Source organism: Miniopterus schreibersii (genome assembly GCF_964146895.1).
Source record: "Miniopterus schreibersii genome assembly, chromosome: 6".
NCBI classification, from domain to species: Eukaryota; Metazoa; Chordata; class Mammalia; order Chiroptera; family Miniopteridae; genus Miniopterus; species Miniopterus schreibersii.
Window position 1 is genome coordinate 3,397,153 of NC_138107.1, and position 23,575 is coordinate 3,420,727.

At 61.4% G+C, this 23,575-nt stretch overlaps 1 protein-coding gene across 2 annotated transcripts in view; it reads right to left on the minus strand.

Moving 5' to 3' along the window:
* Positions 1-23,575, minus strand: part of TNXB (tenascin XB) — a 47,238-nt gene that overhangs the window by 16,461 nt on the left and 7,202 nt on the right. The window contains exons 3-16 of one of the 2 annotated variants that reach the window (XM_081141330.1): positions 21,716-23,458; positions 20,351-20,466; positions 15,975-16,131; positions 15,531-15,794; positions 14,067-14,810; positions 12,567-12,935; positions 11,212-11,505; positions 9,427-9,717; positions 8,774-9,079; positions 6,843-7,175; positions 6,148-6,471; positions 4,322-4,654; positions 3,627-3,950; positions 673-978 (exon numbers count right to left, since the gene is read on the minus strand). In XM_081141330.1, the coding sequence (XP_080997456.1) occupies positions 673-978; positions 3,627-3,950; positions 4,322-4,654; positions 6,148-6,471; positions 6,843-7,175; positions 8,774-9,079; positions 9,427-9,717; positions 11,212-11,505; positions 12,567-12,935; positions 14,067-14,810; positions 15,531-15,794; positions 15,975-16,131; positions 20,351-20,466; positions 21,716-23,458 (5,904 nt within the window). The remainder of the gene's footprint in view (positions 1-672; positions 979-3,626; positions 3,951-4,321; positions 4,655-6,147; positions 6,472-6,842; positions 7,176-8,773; positions 9,080-9,426; positions 9,718-11,211; positions 11,506-12,566; positions 12,936-14,066; positions 14,811-15,530; positions 15,795-15,974; positions 16,132-20,350; positions 20,467-21,715; positions 23,459-23,575) is intronic. The other variant, XM_081141331.1, reaches the window with a different exon arrangement.

Here is a 23,575-nt window from a genome sequence, read left to right on the forward strand (position 1 = left end):
AAGGATCTGCTGTAGGACCAAGTAGCCATCCTGAGGCCCAAGAAGGAGCTGGCCCGCTGCCTTCCTGGACAGCGAAGGCGCTGACGGCATTGTTGTTGCAGGAGTTTTCTGGCAACAGGGAGCCTCCTGGGGCAGGGGAGGGCCTGGACCAAAATCCAGGAAAGGGGCACAGCTAGGCAGCCAGTCCTGGGCTCCTGGGGTCCCCAATTTCGGAGGTTCCAAGAGGAAGACGGGGAGGAAAGTTGTCCTCTTGGTGAAGCAGATATGGGACCCAATGGGCCTGAGCCATTAGGGTGAGAAACTGGGTGAGAATTGGAGGAGAGATGGCAAAACTCCCAGAAGGTGATGATGCCACAGGACTGAGGACCCACAGGGCCCAGGGAGGCAGGGGAGGCTCTGCTCCTTCTACCCCTTCCCAGCACCTGTCCCCATGTGACACCTTCCAGGACCAGGATGGGTGGAGGGGTCTTCCCATTTAGCATCAGTAGGGACTCTGAGAAGACAGGGAAAGTCAGCAGGGGACCGGATCCAGGAGCTGGCCTGTCATCCTGGCTCTCATGGGCTGGGACCGGGCAGTGGTGGGCTTTTCCAATGAAGCAGGAGGACAGAGGGGAGGCCTGGCAGGCAGAGTGAAGGGGGGCTTCAGGCTCAGTTTCAGGGGGTCCCTCTCACCTGTCTTTGCCTCCACAGAAACGGGGCTGCGTCGTTTTCCTCCCTGGGCCCCAAAGAGCAGGAACTTGTACTTCCTGTTGGGCTCCAGGCCGGGGATGGTGGCCTCACGCTGGTCTGCAGCCACAGGCACCACCTGGAGCTGTCCATCCCTGTCCTTGTACTGGACCACGAAGGAATCAAACTGGCCCTCGGGGACTGTCCACGCAAGGCCCACGGAGCTGGGGGTCACATCTGTCACTATCAGCTCCCCTAGGCGTGGCTCCAGGGACGACTCGGTGGCTGCAGGAGTGTCTTCTGGTGGTGGAGCTATACAGAGTGGGGGGAGGCTGTTAGGAAAAGCCCTTCTTCCTGGGTGCCCCTCATGCTGTGTTTTTGTGGTGCCTGCGAGGTGGGTAGGATGTGAAACTACTGATTGGCAACGTCTATCTGGCCCATAGCCCTTCCCTAAGTTCCTGCCAGGCCTGGGGCTGTGCCGGGAGGTGTCAGCATCACTGAGGTCCGGAAGGGCTGAGCTTCTGTCCCTGCCTTAGTGGCTCTGGCCAGCTGGACCTCCCTGCTGTCCACCAGTTTGTGCAGCAAACTCAGCAGCCCAGGGGCTCCTTCCACACCTGCGTCCCCTTGGCCTGCCCACCTCAGCACAGCCACTGCTGCCTCCCAGCCAGGCCTAGGAGCAAGTCCTGAGGCACTGCCTGCAGAAGCTGACGCTCCGCACCAGCTCTACGCCAGTTTTGCCGGGCACCGCCAGCCGTGGGGCTACTCTCCTCCCTCTGCACCCTCACCCCTCCATTCCCCACTGTCAACACGTTAGTCAGACGACCGTCCCATCATACTGTCTCATTCAGAGCAAAAGCCAAGCCTTACGAAGGCTCGAAGGCTCGAAGGCTCAAGGTCCTACGCGTTCATCTCTCACACTCCCCACCCCAATTCCAGAACATTCCTCGCCACTCCACAGATGTTTGGGGACCTTCCCTCCACCCTGAGTGCTCATCTGCATGGGCCTCGGTGGCTGTCTTCCTCCTCTGTCAGTCTTTCCCCAGCGGGGGCCCTTCCTCGCCTTCATCCACTCACCTACCAGGCTTGCTTTTCTCCCCAGCTTGTCTCGTCACATATGGCACCACTTGACAATCTGCGCCCTTGGGTGCCTGCCTCCCTCTGCTGGAATGTGAGCTCCACTGGCAGGAGCGCTGGCTGCTCACTGCTGTGCCCCAGCACCCAGCACCTAGTGGGTGCTCCACAAATGTTTGCTAAGCTAACAAGTGATCTGCACTCTGGGCTAGGAAAGGCTGAACTCGGGCCCCCTGCTCCCCATTGCCCAGACGCGTTGAGCCTGGGAGGCACTACTCAGTGGCTGAACCTGCACAGTGATCCCAAGAGGCCACTGCGGGGGCTGGGGCTAGGCGAGGATAGGGTCCCAAGAGCTTACTTCTCTGGCTCCTGTGGAGAAGACTAGGTTCCAGACAGATAAAACCTGCTTTAAGAAAGGGCTGCTGAGGAGACCTCAGGAAGACAGATGAGCCTGAGAGGGGAGGGCAGGGACGAGGCAGCTGAGGGGTGGGAGGCCCAGGTGCTGGCCCGGGACCTCACTTCATGGCCTCTGGCTCTGTTGGTTCCTGTCGCGCCCACTCTCTGCTCATTTTCACAGTCTACTTCTTTCCTTGAGAACAAGAAACTGTCCCTCACCATCAAGCCTTATTGTTGGTGATTTGGCTTAACGAGGAAGGTGGAATTATACCTACCCCTGGGTATGGCAGGCCCTAGGCTGCATTTGGCATAATCTTTTTCCAATTTAGAATTGTTTCTAGGTAGTTACATGCATTTCTTCCCCTGGCTGGTACAGCATCTGCTGTGTGCCAGGCACGGCTCTTGGTCAGCAGGCTGGGCTCCAGCTGCCCAGCACCTGCCCGCTCTGACAATGACCACCCTGTTCCATCTCACAGTTAAGTCTGGGGAAGCCGGGAATCAGCTTGTCAGATTCCAGAACTGAAGTTTCCGCTACTGTACCACCTGTCGGTGCCTGACATGGCCTGTCCTTACCCGGGACCAGGACAGATGGGCAGAGCGAGTGTTCCCCTTGGAGAAACCTCAGCAGCGTGCTCTGGGCCTGGCACGAGCCTTCACCCTGCAGGACAGTAACTCAGGGTGGCTTTCTCCTGTCCCTATTCTCAGTGCTCACTAAAGAAAGTAACGAAATCGAGAGTGGAAGGTTCTGGACACTAAGCCAACCATGTCAGGGTGTGGGAGGGCTTTGTGGACAGAAGAGGCCTGGCTCTGAAAACTGTTCCTCTGCTTTCAAATCTGTGCTCATTCCTGGTAGTAAAAGTCATCTTTCAAAAATGTGTGTCTTTCTGCAGTGGACAAAGGGCAGAGAGGCTCCTGGCTGTGACCAAGCTGGGCAGGTCAGCAGGAGAGCCCCAAGGGCACCTGGGGTCCGGGCCTCTGTGCTGAGGCTCCAGAGAGGGGGTGCCAGGCTGGGTCCTTCACGGTGGCCGAGCAGCCGAGGCTGTAAGGCTCCCTGGATGAGGGAAAAGCAAGCTCCCAGCCGCCCGGCAGGAGCCCGTGCCTCACGCACACTCTGACCACCTAAGTAGCTGATGCAGCCAGGGGACAGAGCAGGCCCCGGAGGGTAAATGTAACAGTCCTAGCGGCAGACGCTGAGAGCATCTCCAAGTGCCAGGCACCTCAGTGCCTTATGCTGCCAACTCACTAAAGCCTCACCCCAGTTCCCTGAGGTGGACATAATGATGCCCATTCTACCAATGAGAAAAGAGAGGCAAGGAAGTTTAAAACTTGTTAAGGTTGTGCAGCTGGTTGCACCCCAGTCCTTGTGAACTGCTCTTCCTAGGTCTGCCCCAAGAAGGTGGGGCCACGGGGCCCAGGGCAGAAAGGAGAGCCTTTGCCACAGGGAGCCCGGGGCGTCAGTGGAAGGAAAACAAGCGAGCCTCGCCCCCACTCACCGGTCAGGCCCACGGTGGACACGGGGCCCACTCGCCGCCCCCTGTGCAGGCCGTACAGGTGCATCTTGTACTTGCGCCCCGGCTCCAGGCCCCGCACAGTGACCTCCCTCTCTTCACCCCCGACACGCACCACCTGGGGCCGCCCGTCACTGTCCTTGTACTGGACAGTGAAGGAGTCGAAGTGGCCCTGGGGGACGGCCCAGGAGAGGCTCAGCGAGTCCAGGGAGGACCCTGTGACCGTCAGCTCTCCCAGCAGGGGCTCCTCGGGGGACTCTGGGGCCTCCGTGCTGGGTTCTGTGGGGCTGGGGGTCTCTTCCACTGCAGCTGAGAAGGACAGACACAGGGAGGGTGAGGCAGGTCCATGGAGATGTCCCCCGTTTTCTGAAAGCCGCGGTCATGACTGGGCCCTGAGGTCACTTCAAAGAAGTCCCTCTGGGGACGGGGGCACCCTGATCAGTCCAAGCTCACTGACATGCCCAGAGCCCAGAGTCTGCTGTGGGGACCCAGGGCAGCCACAGCACAGCTCACAGAGGCCCTTCTCTGCCCAGGGCCCCCCTGGCCCTCAGGGAGCCCAGGGGGAGGCACACAGGGCACCATGGCTCAGCCTGGAGCAGAGGGACCCCACACCCACTCACCCATCACAGAGTGTGACCCTCCTGCAGGCTCCCACCCTGGGGCTCCCACCATGCGCTCACCTGTCACCCCGACGGCAGAGACAGGGCCCTGGCGCTGGCCATTGTGGAAGCCATACAGGTTCATCTTGTACTTGTGGTCTGGCTCGAGGCCTGAGATGGTGACCCCGTCCTCGTGTCCCGGCACCCGCACCGCCTTGGGCTGCCCATCCCCATTCTCGTACTGGACCAGGAAGTGGTCAAACTGGCCCTCGGGGACAGTCCAGGAGAGGCCCAGGGAGTCGGGGGTGGCGTCCGTCACAGTCAGCTCCCCCAGGCGCGGCTTGATGGGCGGCTCGGGGGTTGTGGCAGGCGGAACTTGGGTGGTCACAGTTTTGTAGTCTGGAGCTGGGCGAGCTGGACAGAGACATGGGGGACAGTGAGGTCCCCTCAGTCCTCACCCAGCATATAAACGGTCTATTGCGAGCGTAAGGTAATAAGGAAGGGAATGTTGCCGTCCACAGTGGCTCTAACTCCCATTCTGGCTGGTCCCTCTGATGTCTCCTTCCATCACCTCAGTCACCTCTCCCCCCCCACCTGCCAACACCCCTGTGACCTCTCCCTCTGCTCCAGCACCTGCCTCTCCTCTGAACACAGGCGCACGTGGCCACCGTGCCCTGGGCTCCTTCCACTGGGGTCTCCCGGGCGTGGCACTCCCTCTGGCTCATGACTTTGCTCCCGAACACCTCAGAACCCCTCCCCAACCAGAAACATGCAGTCTCCCTGGTCCTGCTCCCGTCCCCAGCTGCCCTAGGAATCAAGGTGTCCTGCTCTCTCCCGAGTTCCTCTGGCGTCTCTACACCCCCCACACCTACAGCCCAAACTTCCTGGCTTGGGCCACCCTCGCCTCTCACCCGTGTTCCCACCTCCCTCCTGCCAGCCCTGCCTCCCTCCTGCCCCATCTGCATAGGGACCAGAATGGACTTTAAAGGCATGGTGGACAGAGTCAGTCTTACTCAGCGCTGCACAGCCCCATGTGTCCAGAGGAGCCTGCTTCCTGAGCTGCCTACCCGCCCCCCATCTCAGGATTATGCCCCACTCAGCATTTCATCCAAACCCCCTCGTGTGCCCTGCTGTCCTGGCTCCCCGGCCCTTGGACCAGCTCTGACATCGTGGACCTGACACACTCTTTGTCCTATTAGGCTGTCACCGTGGCCACACCCCCTGTCCTCAGGTCTCGGCTGTCCTGTGGGTGCCCATGGACAGGCTGGCTGAGGCCTCCTTGTCCAGGCCTGTCCTGTCCCAGGGCTTCCTGTCACACCCACATCCCCCTTTGCCTGTGTTGTTGGTTCACAGCCTGTCTTCCCACGACCGTGAACCCCATTACGATAAGACCTTGTTTCTCTGCCAAGGCCAAGGTTGACCCTGTGAACTCCCACAGTGCTTGACCCAGGGCTCCCCTTCTTAGTTGACCCACTGGGGTCATTCGTCTGGTCACGTCTGAGCCATGAAGCTGGGGAACTGCAGGCAAGACGCTGCTTTCTGAGCATCTCTGCCCTCCGTCACAGCCTCCAGTCTCACCAGAGGCTGAGCCGTGGGACAGGCCAGGGATGCGGTGTGATTCCCTCCCACACATCCTAAGAAAGTGTCTGATCCTTGATTGTGAGGAGGTGCTACCAAAGCGTGGTCCTCAGTCCAGCGGCATCAGCACCCAGAGGACTTGTCAGGGGTGCAGACTCTGTCCCCAGCCCAGACCTGCTGACCGAGTCTGCCCTTGACCAAGACCCCCCAGCCAGTGAGGGGCAAAAGAAAACAGGCAGGTGGGAATATCGATGTTTTCACAAGGTGGTAATAAAGGGAAAGTCTTGCAGGTCCAGTCCTCCCGCCCTGCCGGCCCTGCCCCCACTCACCGGTCAGGCCCACGGTGGACACGGGGCCCACTCGCCGCCCCCTGTGCAGGCCGTACAGGTGCATCTTGTACTTGCGCCCCGGCTCCAGGCCCCGCACAGTGACCTCCCTCTCTTCACTCCCGACACGCACCACCTGGGGCCGCCCGTCACTGTCCTTGTACTGGACAGTGAAGGAGTCGAAGTGGCCCTGGGGGACGGCCCAGGAGAGGCTCAGCGAGTCCAGGGAGGACCCTGTGACCGTCAGCTCTCCCAGCAGGGGCTCCTCGGGGGACTCTGGGGCCTCCGTGCTGGGTTCTGTGGGGCTGGGGGTCTCTTCCACTGCAGCTGAGAAGGACAGACACAGGGAGGGTGAGGCAGGTCCATGGAGATGTCCCCAGTCTTCTGAAAGCCGCGGTCATGACTGGGCCCTGAGGTCACTTCAGAGAAGTCCCTCTGGGGACGGGGGCACCCTGATCAGTCCAAGCTCACTGACATGCCCAGAGCCCAGAGTCTGCTGTGGGGACCCAGGGCAGCCACAGCACAGCTCACAGAGGCCCTTCTCTGCCCAGGGCCCCCCTGGCCCTCAGGGAGCCCAGGGGGAGGCACACAGGGCACCATGGCTCAGCCTGGAGCAGAGGGACCCCACACCCACTCACCCATCACAGAGTGTGACCCTCCTGCAGGCTCCCACCCTGGGGCTCCCACCATGCGCTCACCTGTCACCCCGACGGCAGAGACAGGGCCCTGGCGCTGGCCATTGTGGAAGCCATACAGGTTCATCTTGTACTTGTGGTCTGGATCTAGGCCTGAGATGGTGACCCCGTCCTCGTGTCCCGGCACCCGCACCTCCTTGGGCTGCCCATCCCCATTCTTGTACTGGACCAGGAAGTGGTCAAACTGGCCCTCGGGGACAGTCCAGGAGAGGCCCAGGGAGTCGGGGGTGGCGTCCGTCACAGTCAGCTCCCCCAGGCGGGGCTCTTCTGGGTATGTCAGGGCCTCCGTGCTGGGTTCTGTGGGACTCGGAGTCTCCTCCCGAACCTCCTGGGGGGCTGATACAACAAATCGGGGATACAGGCTTACAGGCTGACTTGCTTTGCTGGTGATGTTGAACAGGGCACGCTGGCACCTCCAGCAAACATTCTCTGGGAACTGTTGGGCTAGTGGTTTGTGGCCTTTGTGTGAGCTGTTCAGTGGCTGGTCCCTGGAAACAGGGCTGAGAGGCCTTGGCTGCCATCACGCAGCGCTGGCCAACTGCACTGCAGGGGTCTGCGGGCCGGGATCCCCCCTCCTGTCTGAGAAAGGAGCTGGCACGGGAAGATTGGTCCCCTGAGGTGCTGTCTATGGTGTTTGCTGTCTGTGTTGACCTCAGATAGTGAGGGGCAGTGAGGCCTCCTGCCCCTCATCTCTCCCTTTCAGCTTCTATCCCCCAGGGCTTCCCAGGCCCACCCCAGAAACAGGGCAGAAGATGGAATGCACTCTGCTGAGGCTCCCAGCACCCTGCCCCTCCCTCTGCTTTAAGCCTCAGGAATGAGTTACTAAGGCAGGGCTTCAGACAAAAGTGGAAGAAAGATCTGGGGCTGGGGCTGGGGAGCACCCTGCTCTCCCTGAAATCTGGAGTCACAGCCCCAGGGCACCTACCCAAGTCAGGTGCGGTTAGGTCTTCGCTGGGGCTTCATGGACTGGGGACACTGGACAAGGGCAGCCAGCCCTTCTGTGACCCACTACTTAGGGGAAGGAGACTGAGGAGGGAATAGGCAAGAATGATAACCCAGGCAAGGATGGGGCAGGTAGGGATGTGAGGAAGGAAAAGGGTACTGGGAAGCAAGGGTCAGGGGGAAACAGCAGCCCCCATCGGGCAGCAGCTTTGGTGTGAGAGGCACTGCTCCGAGTGCATGTGGACTATACAGCTGTGTGAAGCAGTTACCATTAGTATCCCCACTTGATAGATAAGAAAGCTGAGGCACAGATGGGCTCAGTAACTTGCACATTGTCCCATAGGTCATAAATGGGAGAGCTGGGATTAAAATCCAGGCAGTTGGCTGAAGAGCCATGTTCCCAACCATGAGGCTACACAAGCACGGAAATGGCTCTGGCTAGGGAGGCTGGACACGTGGAACATGCTGAGGGCTGGAGGCGAGTCCTTTTCCCTGCTCCAAGCTGGCTGGGAGGCAGGGAGTTGGGGCTGGAGGAGTCCTTGCTGGACAGGGCTAGGGAAACGTGGTGCTCTTGTGCCTTGGATCTGCCAGCTCTGAACAAAGCAAGGGCATCAGGGTGTGGGCAACAGGTGACAGCAGCTCAGAAATGACCATGGCCCAAGCCAGGTCAGGGAATGGGGAAAGGCCCAGCACAAACCATGGGGAGAGAACATAGTGGCTGAGGACAGTCGGCAGGAGGCCGGAGAGGATGTGAGGTGCTCGGAATGGGGGGACGGGGTTTGCCCTTGGAGGTGGAGAAGCAGGGCCAACACAGAGGCTGGGGCTGGTGGCCGGGTGAGAAGTCCTGGGACGTGGGGAAGAGGGTAGAGGCTTTGACAGAACTGGAGCCGAGAAAGAGAAGGTGGAGGGAGGTGTGTAGGAGCCCTGGGCCAGGTCCCAGATCCTGCTCAGAGTGGGGGCTGGCGGGGTTGGGGGCTGCAGCCCTGACTCACCGGTGGTGACCACCACAGACACAGGCCCCACGCGCTGCCTGCCATGGAGGCCGTAGAGGTTCATTTTATACTTCCGGTCAGATTCCAGGCCAGGGACAGTGACCGCGCTCTCATCTCCCTTGACAGGCACTGCCTGGGGCTGCCCCTGTGCATCCTTGTACTGGATCATGAAGGAGTCAAAGTTGCCCTGGGCCACTGTCCAGGACAGGCGCAGGGAGTCTGGGGTCACGTCAGTCACTGTCAATTCTCCCAGCAGCGGCTGATCAGGGGGCTCTGGGTGGCCTGGCTCCTCTCTCTTCTGTGGGGCTGTAAATGAGAGGTTCCAGCCAGGACTGAACTGGCAGCCTGGGATTGGTGCTTGGGGTGTAGATGGGTTGTCCCACCTGGAGGGTCATACTGCATTAGTGTGAGTGCTGAACTCCTGGCATGACTAGCACCGCCAGGGTATGACACACCTTCTGGGCCTTGGGGAGCAACGGGATGGGTTGGATTGGGCCCAGAAGTGCGGGGGAGGCTGGCTGACCCTCAGCCTGGGAGTGGGGCCAGGATCTGGAGTCAGCCTTCTCGCTGGGAGGCCCAGCCGGTTCCTGGCAGAGGGCAAGTGTGTGGAAGGCTGCGAGGAGTCACATGGGGTGTAGGTCGCTGCCACTCACCAGTGGTGCCCTCAGCTGTGAGGGGGCCATGCCGCTTCTTGTTGGCAATCCCAAATAGAGCAAATCTATACTTGTGGTCAGCGTCCAGGGGGGACACAGTGACTGAGCGTTCGGGTCCTTCCACGGGTACCACCTGGGGACGTCCATCCCTGTCCCTGTATTGGACCACGAAGGAGTCAAACTTGCCCTCAAGGACAGTCCAGGAGAGGTGCAGCGAGTCTGGGGTGGGATCTGTCAACCACAGTGTTCCCAGGCGGGGTGGGGTTGTTTGGCTGGTATCACTCTGAGGCACTAGGAGAGGGAGTAGAGAGAAGGGGGGACAGATGAAAAGAGAAGGGACATCCACCTGCCATGCAGGGATGCTGTGTGAGGCTGTGCAGGCTGCTCACTGCATGCAGGTGCACAGTGAGCCAGCACTCTGCTTGTCAAGGTGTGTACTCCAGCAACAGGTTATGCTCACCTAGAGCAAGGGCACCTTCTCCTAAACGTGTGGCCCTGACTCTGTCCCCAGCCTGGGGAGGGGTCTCAGAGACAAGGGAGCCCATCTCCATGGCCAGGGAAGAGCTCCAGGGCAACTTCAGCCGCTTGCCCTGGCTTAACTACCAGCTGGTTTCTCCTCCGAGAGAGGGGAGCACCATACGTGGAGTGAGCCTCCCATGCCCTGCCCTGGGCCCCACCTCCTCCTCTCCTGCCCTCCTCCACTCGGCTATCCATCCCCCCTTTATTCCCAGCCCAGATTCCAGAAAGAGGCCTACACTGGTTGTAGCCATGCCCGCACCTCCATCACCCATGTGACAGCTCTCGCCAGGGCAGGGGTGAGCTGGAGTTGCTAAGTGCTGTGGACACTGTGTGGCACTGAATCACTCTCGTGGAATCTGACATGTCTGACTACACCCTTCATTTTGGCGTCCAGGACACCACTCTCTGGGGCTCTGTCCCTCTTTCAAGTCACCCCTCAGGCTACCCTACGGGCTCTTCTTTCTCTGTGCAGGCCCTGAGTGCGGGCCATCCCCAGGGTTCCACAGGTCTCCCCTCTGCTCTCCACGACCATGAGGGCAGCAGTGTAACCCCAGGCCTATCAGTTTCTGCTTCAGTGGCCTCTCCGTGCCTCGACCCATTGAGTCTATAGCGTGGGCATGCCTCCCAGGCTGCTGTGAGGACGGGGTGTGATGGGAACACACCTGACCTTAAGAAACGCTCAGAAGATGCTTATCTGAGTGTCCCGCTGCGTTGTTCCTTGCCTCCGGAAATGGGACTGTCTGATCCAGAAATGTTTGGTGCCTGAGCCCCTCTTTCTCCACCACCCACAACCAGACTCACTGCCACCATTCTAATCAGGCCACTATAATTTCTTAACTCACTTCTCCCCCTATCCTCCAGAGCAGCCTCAGTGTAATTTGTAAGATAAATGTAGAATCATGTTTCTCCCCACTTAAAACCCTTCAGAGGCCCCTCAGGGCCCTCAAATGAGGTCCAAGCTCCTGTGAAGCACAAGACCAGCCCCCTCAGCTGCCCAGGAGCCCTGCTGTCTAATGAGAGGAAACAGACATGGATCCTCCTGCAGAATCACACTCACTCCTGCCTTGCTCTCCACGTCTCCCTCTGTCTGCACTGCCTTCCTCAACATCTCTGCCTGACCTGCCACTGTTTTCCCTCCAGGATTCATCTCAGAGACCTCTGCCTCCAGGAAGCCTTCCTGGAGTTCCCAAAGCACTGGGAAGACCCCCTTGAGGACCATGCAGAGGGCAGGAGCAGGTGGGTGACCTGTTGACTGCTCTCACTTACAGATCTTGGCTTCAGCCACCAGGGGGCCATGCTTCTTCTTGCCCACAAGCCCATACAGGACAAATTTGTACTTGCGGCCCGAGTCCAAGTTGGTGAGGAGAGCCGAACGTTGGAGCCCCTCCACAGGCACCACGCGGGGCCGGTCCCTGTCTTTGTACTGGATCACGAAGGAGTCGAACTCGCCCTCTGGGACTGTCCAGTGCAGGAGCAGGGAGCTGGGAGTCACATCTGTCACTGTCAGCTCGCCCAGGTGCGGTGGGGCCAAGGGCTTCCCAGGCTCTTCCCCATCCCTGTCTGGAGTGGGGGTGGGGAGTAAAAGCAAAGCAGGAAGACTCAACCGTGGCCTTGGCCTTGTCTCCTTCCCTGCCCACTGGCTCACTCCAGCCTGGACAGCTCTCTCCCTCCCTCCCTCAAAGGCACTGTTTCCTCACCCCGGAACCCTCTGTGACCAGCCTTCCTGAGAAGGGGGCATTTCTCCCCTCAACTTCTGCTCTGGAGTCAGAGCTTTGGCCCTTCCCCACCCCTCACAAAGGTTTCTCTCCACACCAAGGTTCATGGGGAAGTTTCAGGACCCCCATGGTTCTTCCTGAGAGTTTCAAAACTCCCCATTGCTACTGTAGAGCAGTCTGAAGACTCCTCAGTCCACCTGAACTTCTCTCTCCCTTGTCTCCCTCTGTGGTGAGCCTGACCTGGAGTTGTGGGGAGAATCAGCTTTTCTGGTCCCGTAAAGAGGGACCAAGAGAGAATGTGAGAGCCAGGCACCCAGGCCCTGACCTTCACTGGCTCTGCGGACTTCGCCCATTTCTGAAGGCCTGATGGCTGTGGTGCTCCCTGCCCCAAGGAACCTCCACCCCCAGGAGAAACTGGCTGATGGGACCATGGGGCACTGCCTATCTTTGGGTGGGGGGCAGTGCCACTGTTCTAGCCTGCCAGTGAGGGGGTGGCAGGGGCTATGGGGAAGAGAAGGGGAGAAGGGGGTTGAGGGTCAGTATCATCAGGGCCAGAGGCCCTCCCACACCCACACTGAGAGATCTATGGGATGGGGTGGGGCAGAAGAATGACCAGAATGTGGGGTCAGGACACAGAAAAGAAAGCTATAGGGAGAATCGCTGCCCCATGCCTGAGTTTTCTTTTCCCATTTTCTTTTCCTGGAGCCTACCCTGTCATTGTTCTCAGACCCCACCCCCATCCCTCTTGCCTCTGAACCCTCAACTCCTTTTCTCTCCTTGTTTTCTCCCACCACGGCCCATCCAAACACAGCCCTGACCTTCTACCCCCATCCTACCTCTGAGTCCCTCCAGCCCAGCCCCTCCCTCAACCTCAGGACCCTGGTCTGAGCAGAAGCCAGGATGTACCCATAATGCCTTGGTAGATGAGAGGGGCAGAGGGCTTGCCCTCAGGGGTGACCCCACGAAGTGACAGCTCATAGGGGGCTCCAGGAGGGGGTGAGGGCAGCAGTGCTTGGCGGACATCCCCTGGCAGCAGTTGGTCATGCAATCCTGGCCCATTGGGCACCCGGAGGTGCAGCCGGAAGTGGGCAAAGGTGTCAGGCTGGGCCGTCCAGGCCACGCGGAGGCGCCCTGTCTTGTCTCTGCCCAGCACTCTCAACTCTCCCAGCTCCTGGGGGCGCTGCTGCAGGCCTGGGGCCTGAGCCCCTTGAGTTGTTGAAGGGCCTGAGGGAGGAGGCTCATCAGTGGCCCCCAAGAAGCCTGAGGGGATGGACCCTGGGAAGGGTAGGGCGAGAAAAACAGGAGAGTCCATTGTTAGAGCCAGAAAGGAACCCCAGCCCACAGGTTCCTGTAGCCTCTAAGAGCCTACAGACATGCCCTGGGCCCCCTCAAGCCCCAAGGGTTGGCCAGTCCTCCAAACACCCATCACCTCACCTGAGCAGACAGGCCTGCAGATAATAACTGAAAGAAATAAACCTGCTGTCCCTCCCCCCACAAGACTATGACCTCCAGCCCCACAGACTTCCAAGCCCCTCCCCACAGGCACCCTGTCCCCACTGGGTGGCGGTATGGCTTCCATTAGTGCAGCAGTGAGCAGCCTGGAAGAAAGAAGGTGGTGTTAGAGAAGGGGTGCAGGAGGCGGCCGGGTAGTGAGGAGGGCGTTTACTCAGGCGGCATCTGGGCCCTATGGGGGAAGAAAAGGTCCACAGCCCTCCCAGGGCAGCCACGGAACACCCTCCCTGAGCCCGACATCACTCCTGTGGAAGAGACCAGTGTGAGGTGAGCCAGGAGACCTGAAAAGCAACCGGGGAAGCAGTGCTCTCCCCTTGAAGGCATGTGCACGCTGCCCGTGGCTTCAAGGCCACCCCCAGCTGTCCCCATGTGTCCCTTTGAGGTCAAGGCCAAATTGTGGAAAACAGCAACCACTGACCACAGTCTTCAGCCACCCTCACCGCAGTGAGTCAGCGCTGGAAATCTCTGTTGTCACTCTTCCCACCACCACCGCCCTCCCCAACTGTTCCAGCGAGTGTGCAGTCCCTCCCCGCCCACCAAAGGCTGCTTCTGTTGCCTGGATAGGCAACCTTGGCAGCCCTGCCTTGAGAACCCAAGTGAAAACCAAGGGACCCCAAAGACCAGGTCTTCTTGGCCCAGGGCATCTGCCAGGACGTGCGTGTGCGTGTGCGTGCGTGTGAAGGAGGGGGGTGGATGTGGTTTTAGGGACAGAGGAAGGCTGTGCTTTGCTGTGGGGGACGCCTGGAGCCTGCACCAGGTAGGGCGTGAAGGCAGAAGGGTGTGGTGGGGGTGACAGCCTGAGCAGCGAGCAGTGGGAGGGGCTGAGGGGTGCAGCTCCCAAAGGCCGGTGAGCCCGGGCAGGGAGGAGAGGTCCCGCGCCCCAGCGCACACTACCTGTGGTGGTGATGAAGGCGTAGGACTTGGAGGTCTGCCCTGCCCGCACCCCGTGGACCTCCACGTGGTAGGTGGTGCCGGGCCGGAGGCGGGGCAGGCTGACGGTGCGCGTGGTGCCCGGCACGGTCAGCTCGCCCTGCGGGCCGGAGGCGGGGGGCTGGGGCTGCCAGCGCAGCACCACGCGCTCGAAGTGCCCGCGGAGCCCGTCGAGGGACACGAGCAGTGAGCCGTCGGCGGAGCTGCCCAGCACCTCGGGCTTGGGGTGGCGGGGCACAGCCATCCCGTCGGCGCCGTCGGGCGAGAGGCCGCGGGGGCCCTGGTCGGAGTCGCGCTTCCAGGCGCCGGCGTCCGCGCTGGCGGTGGGGCGGGGCGCGCGCGGCGGGGGCGCGGGGGAGCCGGCGGGCGCGGCGGCCGCCAGGCGGCGCTGCAAGTACTCGTGGATGTGGCGCGCCGCCGACGCGTAGGTCTGGTTGGCCCGCAGCGGGTAGCCGCGCGCGCGCAGGTGGCGCTCCAGGTCCCGCGCGGTGCCGCGGAAGCGGCCCAGCTCGGCCGTCAGGTTGCCCCACGGCCGCCGAGGGCCCTGCGGCAGGCTGGGCCCGGGCCGAGGCTCCTCCTGCGCTTCCTCCGCGGGCCGAGGGGGCCGAGCGGGCTGCGGGGGGCGCGCGGGCCGCGGGGCCGGCCGGGGACGGGGCCTGGGGGGCGGGGCGGGGGGGCGCGCCTCCGGGTAGGCGTAGTGGCCTGGTGCTGCCGGGGGCAAAAAAGGGGGAGGGGAGAGCCGATCAGTGGCCGCCGCCCCTGCCAGCCCCGCACCCTCCCGCGGCCGACCCTCCTTCCGTCCCTCCCACCGGAGCCGGAGCCGGAGGCCTCCACCCTGCGCCCCAGCCCCACCTGGAAAGAGAACCGAGAGGAAGGAGTTAGTGTCCCAGGAGCCCCTCACCCCTGGCCCTCCAAGCCCACCACTGTTGGCGCCCTAGAAAGAAAAGAGAAGCCAGCCGGCAGGGCCCTGTGTCTGGAGAGAAAGGGGAGTGGGAGGAGAAAATGTGGCCACAGCAAGGTGGGTGTCCCTCTGTCACAGGAAAAGAAAAGATCCAGGCATCTGTTGAGAGACCTTGAGGTTAGCGGAAAATTACTGCCATGAGACCTAAGTCCCCAAACTCCAATCCTAAGTCAACAGGAGCGCTGGTCTCCTATCCGCCTAATTCTAGTCCCTGCAAGATCTGACCACTGACAGCAGGGCCATCCCCCACTAGGTGGGTCCCCAGTGCCTCCTGTTTACTGTTCTCTCCATGGGCAGCCTTCCTGTAGGACCTGGGAGCTCTGTCTCCCTGGTGCCCTTGGCACAGAACAAGGTGCTTTGGGACTGCCATGCACACTGCCAAGTGCATTTGGAGGAGCATGGGCTCCTGAGGAGGGGGTTCCCACACTCAGAAACCAGGCCCTGCCCTAGCCCCTGGCCAGCCATACCTGTGTTGGCCCTGACAGAAGCCGGGTAGCTTACTGCCCGGCCCCGCTCTGCAGTGACAGTCACCACGTATTCCACGCCTGGCATCAGGTCAGTCAGCAGTGTTCCGTCTGCTTCAGCTGGCACTTCCAGCCGCACCCTCTGGTTGCCAGCACTGACATAGGACACCACAAATCGGTCCACCTCGGCCTGGGGGCGCAGCCAGCTGAGCTCCAGTGTGGTTGGAGTCACAGCCACCACCCGGAGGTCCTGGGGGCCATCGATCACTAGCCAGGTTAGAGAGAGGATGGATCAGGTGGGAGTCTGGCTCTTCAGTCACCAGCTTTCCTTCAAGGACCCTTGCTCCACCCAAACCCTCCCCTTGGCCCTCCTGGAGGGCAGAGTCCTGGCTACCCCTCTCATATCCAGATCTCCACACAGACCCTCCCCGTAGCCCCTGCTCTCACTGGTGGTGATGGTCTTGGAGGCAGAAGGGCCCCAGTTGGTCCCTCGAAGGGCTCGGACAGTGACCTGGTACTCCTGACCAGGGGCCAGTCCTCTCTGGTCATAGGCTGAGGCAGAGCTGGGCACCCGCGCAGTGAATGGGGGGCTCGCCCCCTCTGTCTGCAGGAGAGAGAGAACCGGGTGGGTGAGGCCTGGTACTCTGCCCCCCACTCAATCCCCCTATGTCCTCTGTCTCCAATTCAAAACAGTGTCAACCTGGGACTGTGCAGAACTGGGCCCTGAACAGCTGGGGGGTGCGGCCAGAGACAGCAAACACGTCCAGAACACTTTCTCCATGCCAGCGCCTTTTTAAGGCACTTTGTGTGTATGAACTCACTGAATCCCAGGCACTGTGACCTTGGAGTCCCATCTCTTAGACTACCTTCTAGCCTGCTTGTCAGCTGTCTGCCAGAATTCTACCTGAAACACAGGACTCCGGTGTGCCCTGCATCCCTGGCTTCCTGGGCGGGACAGGCTTCTCCTAAGCTCACTCCTGTCAGGACAGATGAAGGAGAGGAGGGATGCCCCTTCAAATCTCACTTCCTCCTTAAAGTATCTGCCCCAGTCTGAGCCTCCCACAGACACCTGACCCCACTGTGTAATCTGGGTGTGACCCGTCATGACGTTTCCCTCCAGGCACTTTTCTTGTCTCCTCAAAAACAAGGCTCATCTGCTCAGAGTTCCACAAATAGTTTCCCAGTTTCGTACTTGCATCATGCTGGGCATTGAGACACAAAAGTAAATGATATGGTCCCTGTCCTCAGACAGCTTATGCTTTAGAAGCTAAACGCATGGGCACGACTTAAGTTTTATTATAGCCCTACCCAAATCTCTGCATGTAGTACATGTCTGTGAGAAAACAGCCCTCCTCCAAGTGTACATTTGAGGTCTTATGATGATCCGTGGTGACCCCACAGGAAAGCTGCATGCCCTGCTCCAGATGGGGTGTCCTGGAGTGCCAGCCACGGGAGGAACAAAGGAACTGGACACCTTGAGCAGTCCAACAGCCCCACATTTCACTGGGCTGTCCAGCTCAACTGCTAAGAAGGACACTCTGTTCTGCTGAGCTATGTTGGCTGTGATGGGGACACCTCCATTTAGCCAAGCAGGATTGGAAATTTCAAAAGGTACTCTCCTAAACCAAGGGAACTGGTGGGGAAACCAGCACAGTAAATACCAAAGTACAAAACCAGATGAGAGGCCACGTAGAGATTTCTGGGTTGAGGGTGAATAAAGCTTTGTCAGTTTTCTTGGCTGAAAAGGTACCCTGGGCACATAGGACCCCTGTCCCTTTCCTGCTTACCCTGCCCTAAGATACCCCAGCCTAGGAGGCCTTGGGTTGACCTCAACTCAAGACCTGTGAAACCCTCATCCTTCCCATGACAACTCTGTCACCCTTTATTTCCCACCCCCCTTCCACACACACCTTGGGTGTTCCCTGATGATGTCTGTGATGTCTGGTCCTTTCAGCAAGACAAGCCCATCCCAAGGCCTCCTTCTCCCTTCAGATCATCTACATGAACCTTTTAGGCGGATCTTAGTCCCTCCTGAGACCCACTTCAGAACAGCTCCCTGACAGTCTCGCTGTCAGCACATCTGGCTGGCCTAAGGCAGGCTCTCTAGCCAGATGCCAGCAGCTGGCTCTGCCCCTTAGCAAAAGCTTGGCTGCTTCACTGATTGTCCTTGGCTAGTTTCTAACCCTATTCTCAAAATCAGCCTGTGGCCCCAGGTGGGGGACTCCACCTTGGCTGGCCCTTGGACCTTACGTCACCCTCATCCCCCTCTTCAGACCAGACTCAAACACAAACTTTTCTGAGGCTGCAAAGCCTTGTGACCCAATGAAAGCTTGGTGTAGCCCTGGTCTCCAGATTGTAGAACATACCCAGACGAGGAATCCCTGACCTCCTTCTGATCAGGGGTCAACTCCCTCAGTTTCCTCATGCTTTCTCTCATATTCATGGAGGGGCCAGCATTTTCCAAAATAGCAAGTCAGTGATCCTCAGGCTCGTGTGCATCAGAACCACCGGGAGGGCTTGCGGCAACACAGGTCACTGCGCTCCACCCCCAGAGCTTCTGAGTCAGTAGACCTGGCAGTGGAATTCAACAATTTGCATATCCAACAAGCTCCCAGGTGGTGCTAATGCTGCAGATCCAGGGAACACACTTTGAGAACCACCAAGTCACAGTAACAAGGCCGAGTATGCAGAGAGGATTGTTCCTCTCCCACGTTAAAATCATTCCAATAGCTAGGTGTGTCCTCGGCCAGAAACAGCAGAGTTTGAGCTTTGAGAGAGAAGTGTTTCGGATAAGGTAGGGAAAGGCAGGCTTCTAGGAAGATGGCAGTGGCCAGAGGACAGCCAGCTACTGAATATTCTCTGTGCCGACAGAATAGGATAGAGAGCACTGGCTAAGGCAAGAGGCGCGGTTCCAGGGGCCAGCCACAGAAAGTACAGAAAATAGTCTGAGGCTGGTCGCACAGGATAATGGGGAGATGAACAGGAGTGTCCGGGGGCCATTTCACAGGAGCATTGTTCACACCCGGCTCGGAGGGGCCCGGGAGCGTGACAGAGGCCCACGCCCGGAGAAGAGCACACAAGCTGCAAAACAGGGCCGAGCCGGGCACAGGCCAGCTCCCCGCCACCCAGCCCCGCCTGAGGGAGGAAGCCAGGGCTTCGGCCGGGAAGCCCCACCTCTTGAGAACACCCAAGGGTGGGCTCGTGCTTACGAGGAGCAGAAGGCTGTGCTGCCCTGCACGCTTCCTCCATCTCAAGTGTTTATTTTAGTTCCACTTTCCCTCAAGTTTCTTTGGAAAGTTCCTTTTAAAAGTCCCACCTCTCAAGATTAGAACTATGTAAATAATATACACAGAAAAGAAGAGAGTGGGAGAAACACTTTAAAATTTTAACAGTGCTTATTTTAGTGTGAAGCAGCCAAGAATTATTTGTTTTTTTTCTAGTTGCCAAATTCTTGTCTTGTGATTAAATTATTTCTATACCAAGTTAAAAAAAAAAATTCAAACAGAAGGAAAAAAACCCAAGCTATCCTGGTTGTACAGCAAAGGACTTCTACCTCTGTTTCTATCGGGCGAGGAGAGACAGAACCTGGCCAGGGTCGGCTGGGGTGTGGTAGGAATAAGTAGGCTGGTTGGGGCAGGGGTAACAGCAGCACCTCGGAGCCGCCCGCGTCCCAGAGCCCTCCTGGGGCTTAGGCCCTGGGAGTTACTTCTGCCTGCAGAGTCCTGGCTGGGCAGAGAGGAGGTGGCTTGGCCTATCCACCACATCTGTGGGCTGATGCGGGAAAGCAGGAGTTGGACAGCAGAAAGGCCAGGTGATTTGGGACTAGGACGCCGAGCCCATCACGAAGGCCCAATCCGCACGGAGGGAAGTGTCTGATGAGAGGCCACCAGGCTCGCCTTTAGGGTGCCCCCAGGTATTTTAAGAGCGAGTTGGAAGGAGACAGAGCACTGACAACACAGAGGCGGGAGCACCGCTTCACAGACAGAATCATCGCAACAGCCTGGACGGCCTGGCCCAAACCAGAAGATAGCATGGGACTGAGCCAACTGCCAAGCCCTGTGTTTAGGGTAAAAAAGTGTATATAGGTCAATGCTGTCTTTTTTCCTTCCTTCTTTCTTTTTTCTTATTTATCCATATTTTCTAAAGTTCCTACACTAAGCCTCTACAAGTTTTATAACAAAAAGTTCTTTTAAAAAACAAATATGATCAGAGCAGCCGACCGTTTGTGTGAGCACAAGTTAATACCTGTCAGCTCTGAGGGAAACACCAGTGTCGCCAGTGTTACCGGAATGGCTGGGCTCTTCTGTGCGCTCGTGTTTTGGGAACAAATGCAAAAAGCAGGAGGCACTAGAAGAGGGAACCCCAGAGGGGAAGAATTCTAGACTAAAGACCTAGGGAAAGGGGTGCAGGAACCAGCGGGTTTTGCCCGTGAGAATGAAGGGGGACTTGAAGGCCGAAGGTCTTCAAATCCCTGAAAGCCTGTGGTGTAGGATGCAGGGCAACCAAAACACCACCCCGGCTGCTGGTGAAGGCCCAGCAGGGCCACTGGATGGACGTTAGAATGGAGCAGGTTTGGACTTAGCAACAACAAAAAGAACTGACTAGCAGTGATGACCAACTAAGGACTGGACAGCCTCAGAGAGTACTGAGCTCACTGCCACCAGAGGTGTTCCAGCCCCAGTGGGCCAGTGCTTTTGGGGGAGGCAGCTTCAGGAACCCAGACATCTGGGCTCAACCACTGATTACCTGGAATGTCCTGTGTGAGGTGGGCACCCCCTCCCCGGGTCCTGCCCTCTCGGCCCCCTCCTGGAGTGGGCTCTCACCGTGGGGATGAACTGAATTTCATAGGCATCCACAGGGCCAGGAGCCCGGGTCCACTCTGTCCGGACTGTCGTCTCCTCCAGGAGATGCATCCTCATGCCCTCAACGGCTGGCACCTCTGCCCGGAAGAATGGGATATAGGAAGCTGGTTAGCCCAAGGCAGCCCCACCTGACCCCCACTATCACAGGCCCCTCCTCGGGGCCACACGAAGAGACCAGGCCTAGTTGACACTCCTCTCTGGGGTGGGGCAAAGCTAGCAGAGGCCCCAGCAGGCCCTGGGTCTCCTTCAGCGTCCCCCAGCTCCAGGGACACGGTATCTCTCCAAAAGCAACCAGAGGGCCCCCAAACCGCTCGTGGATGGGAGAGCAGGCGCTGCCTGCGGGCCTGCGCCACGGCTCTGCGCCCTGGCGACGCCGGCGCCCGCCCCCCGACTGCTCGCTGCCCGTGTATGACCTCCCTGCACCCTGCCCCAGCCCCCGGCCCCCCGACTGCTCGCTGCCCGTGTATGACTCCCTGCACCCTGCCCCGGCGCCCGCCCCCCGACTGCTCGCTGCCCGTGTATGACTCCCTGCACCCTGCCCCAGCCCCCGGCCCCCCGACTGCTCGCTGCCCGTGTATGACTCCCTGCACCCTGCCCCGGCGCCCGCCCCCCGACTGCTCGCTGCCCGTGTATGACCTCCCTGCACCCTGCCCCAGCCCCCGGCCCCCCGACTGCTCGCTGCCCGTGTATGACTCCCTGCACCCTGCCCCAGCCCCCGGCCCCCCGACTGCTCGCTGCCCGTGTATGACTCCCTGCACCCTGCCCCAGCCCCCGGCCCCCCGACTGCTCGCTGCCCGTGTATGACCTCCCTGCACCCTGCCCCAGCCCCCGGCCCCCCACTGCTCGCTGCCCGTGTATGACCTCCCTGCACCCTGCCCCAGCCCCCGGCCCCCCGACTGCTCGCTGCCCGTGTATGACCTCCCTGCACCCTGCCCCAGCCCCCGGCCCCCCGACTGCTCGCTGCCCGTGTATGACTCCCTGCACCCTGCCCCAGCCCCCGGCCCCCCGACTGCTCGCTGCCCGTGTATGACTCCCTGCACCCTGCCCCGGCGCCCGCCCCCCGACTGCTCGCTGCCCGTGTATGACTCCCTGCACCCTGCCCCAGCCCCCGGCCCCCCGACTGCTCGCTGCCCGTGTATGACTCCCTGCACCCTGCCCCGGCGCCCGCCCCCCGACTGCTCGCTGCCCGTGTATGACCTCCCTGCACCCTGCCCCAGCCCCCGGCCCCCCGACTGCTCGCTGCCCGTGTATGACTCCCTGCACCCTGCCCCGGCCCCCGGCGCCCGGGCCCCAGGGCGCGCCCCCAGCGGCTCAGAGTCCGCTCACCTTCCCCGCAGTCCGCCCCCGCGTAGCCCTCCTGGCAGAGGCAGCTGCCGCCCCGACACTCGCCCCGGCCGCGGCAGTCCTCGGGGCAGGCCTGCACGGCGCAGTCGGGGCCGCCGAAGCCCTCCACGCACACGCACCGCCCGGCGCGGCACAGCTCCCGCGGCCCACAGCCCCCGGGGCAGGCGCTGGCCGGGGGCTCCTCCTGCCCACAGTCCTCGCCGCTGTAGCCCGCGTGGCACAGGCACACTCCCTGCACGCAGCGCCCGCGGCCCCGGCAGTCGGCGGGGCAGGTGCGGGCGGCGCAGGAGGGGCCGGCGTAGCCAGGGTCGCACGCGCAGCGCCCGTCCTCGCAGCGGCCGCGCCCGTGGCAGTTGGAGGGGCAGGTACGGAGGCTGCAGTCCTCGCCCGCGTAGCCCTCCCAGCAGGCGCAGGCGCCATCCTGGCACACGCCGCGCTGGCTACAGTCGCGCGGGCACCGCCTCACGCCGCAGTCGTCGCCAGAATAGCCGTCGTCGCACGCGCAGCGTCCGTCCAGGCACCGGCCGCGCCCTCGGCAGCCTGCGGGGCAGCTGCGCGCGCCGCAGTCCTCCCCCTCGAAGCCCGCGTCGCACGCGCACACGCCGTCCTCGCAGCGGCCTCGACCGCGGCAGTCCCCGGGGCATCGACGGCTGCCGCAGTCCTCGCCCGTGAAGCCCGGGTTGCACACGCAGCGGCCGTCCACGCAGCGCCCGCGCCCGCGGCAGTCGCCAGGGCAGGCGCGCGCGCCGCAGTCGCGGCCCGTGTACCCGGGCCAGCACACGCAGCGGCCGCTCTCGCACCGGCCCCGGCCGCGGCAGTCCCCAGGGCAGCCGCGCGCGCCGCAGTCCTCGCCGCTGTAGCCCGCGTGGCACACGCACACGCCGTCCTCGCAGCGCCCGCGGCCCCGGCAGTCGCGGGGGCAGGCGCGCGCGGCGCAGTCGGGCCCCGTGTACCCCGGCCAGCACACGCAGCGGCCGTCCTCGCAGCGGCCCCTTTGGTTGCAGTCGCCCGGACAGCTGCGCACGCCGCAGTCGTCCCCGCTGTAGCCCGCGTCGCAGATGCACTCGCCGTCCTCGCAGCGCCCGCGGCCCCGGCAGGCGCGCGGGCACGTCCGCGTGCCGCAGTCCTCGCCCGCGTAGCCGGGCCAGCACACGCAGCGGCCGTCCACGCAGCGCCCGCCTTCGCCACAGTCCCCGGGGCAGGTGCGCGAGCCGCAGTCCTCGCCCGCGTAGCCCGCGTCGCACACGCAGCGCCCGTCCTCGCAGCGCCCCCTCTGGCTGCAGCCGCGGGGGCAGCTCCGCACCGCGCAGTCCTCGCCCGCGTAGCCCGCGTCGCACACGCAGCGCCCGTCCTCGCAGCGCCCCCTCTGGCTGCAGCCGCGGGGGCAGGAGCGCAGGCCGCAGTCGTCGCCCGAGAAGCCCGGCCGGCACACGCACACGCCCTGCACGCAACGCCCGCGGCCGCGGCAGTCCCCGGGGCAGGAGGGCCGGCCGCAGCTGGGGCCGCTGTAGCCGGGGAAGCACACGCAGCGCCCGCGGACACAGCGCCCCTGGTCGTTGCAGTCGTCCGGGCAGGACCCGGAAGCAGGTGGGGGGGAAGGGGACACCCCGGCGTCTGCGGGGTCCGAGCAGGTGGGCCCCCCCCAGCCTGGCTCGCAGGAGCAGGCGCAGCGGCTCAAGTCAAACACACCGTGGAGACTGCAGAGGCTACGGACGTCTGTCTGGCCTGGAGTAAGAGCGAGAGGAGGGCCTCAGTTTTTCTGGAGGAGAGGCTGGGCCCATATACTGCTCCGGAGTTGTCCCCTCCAGCAGGGCCAGTCTCATTTCATGAGGCCACCTTAGC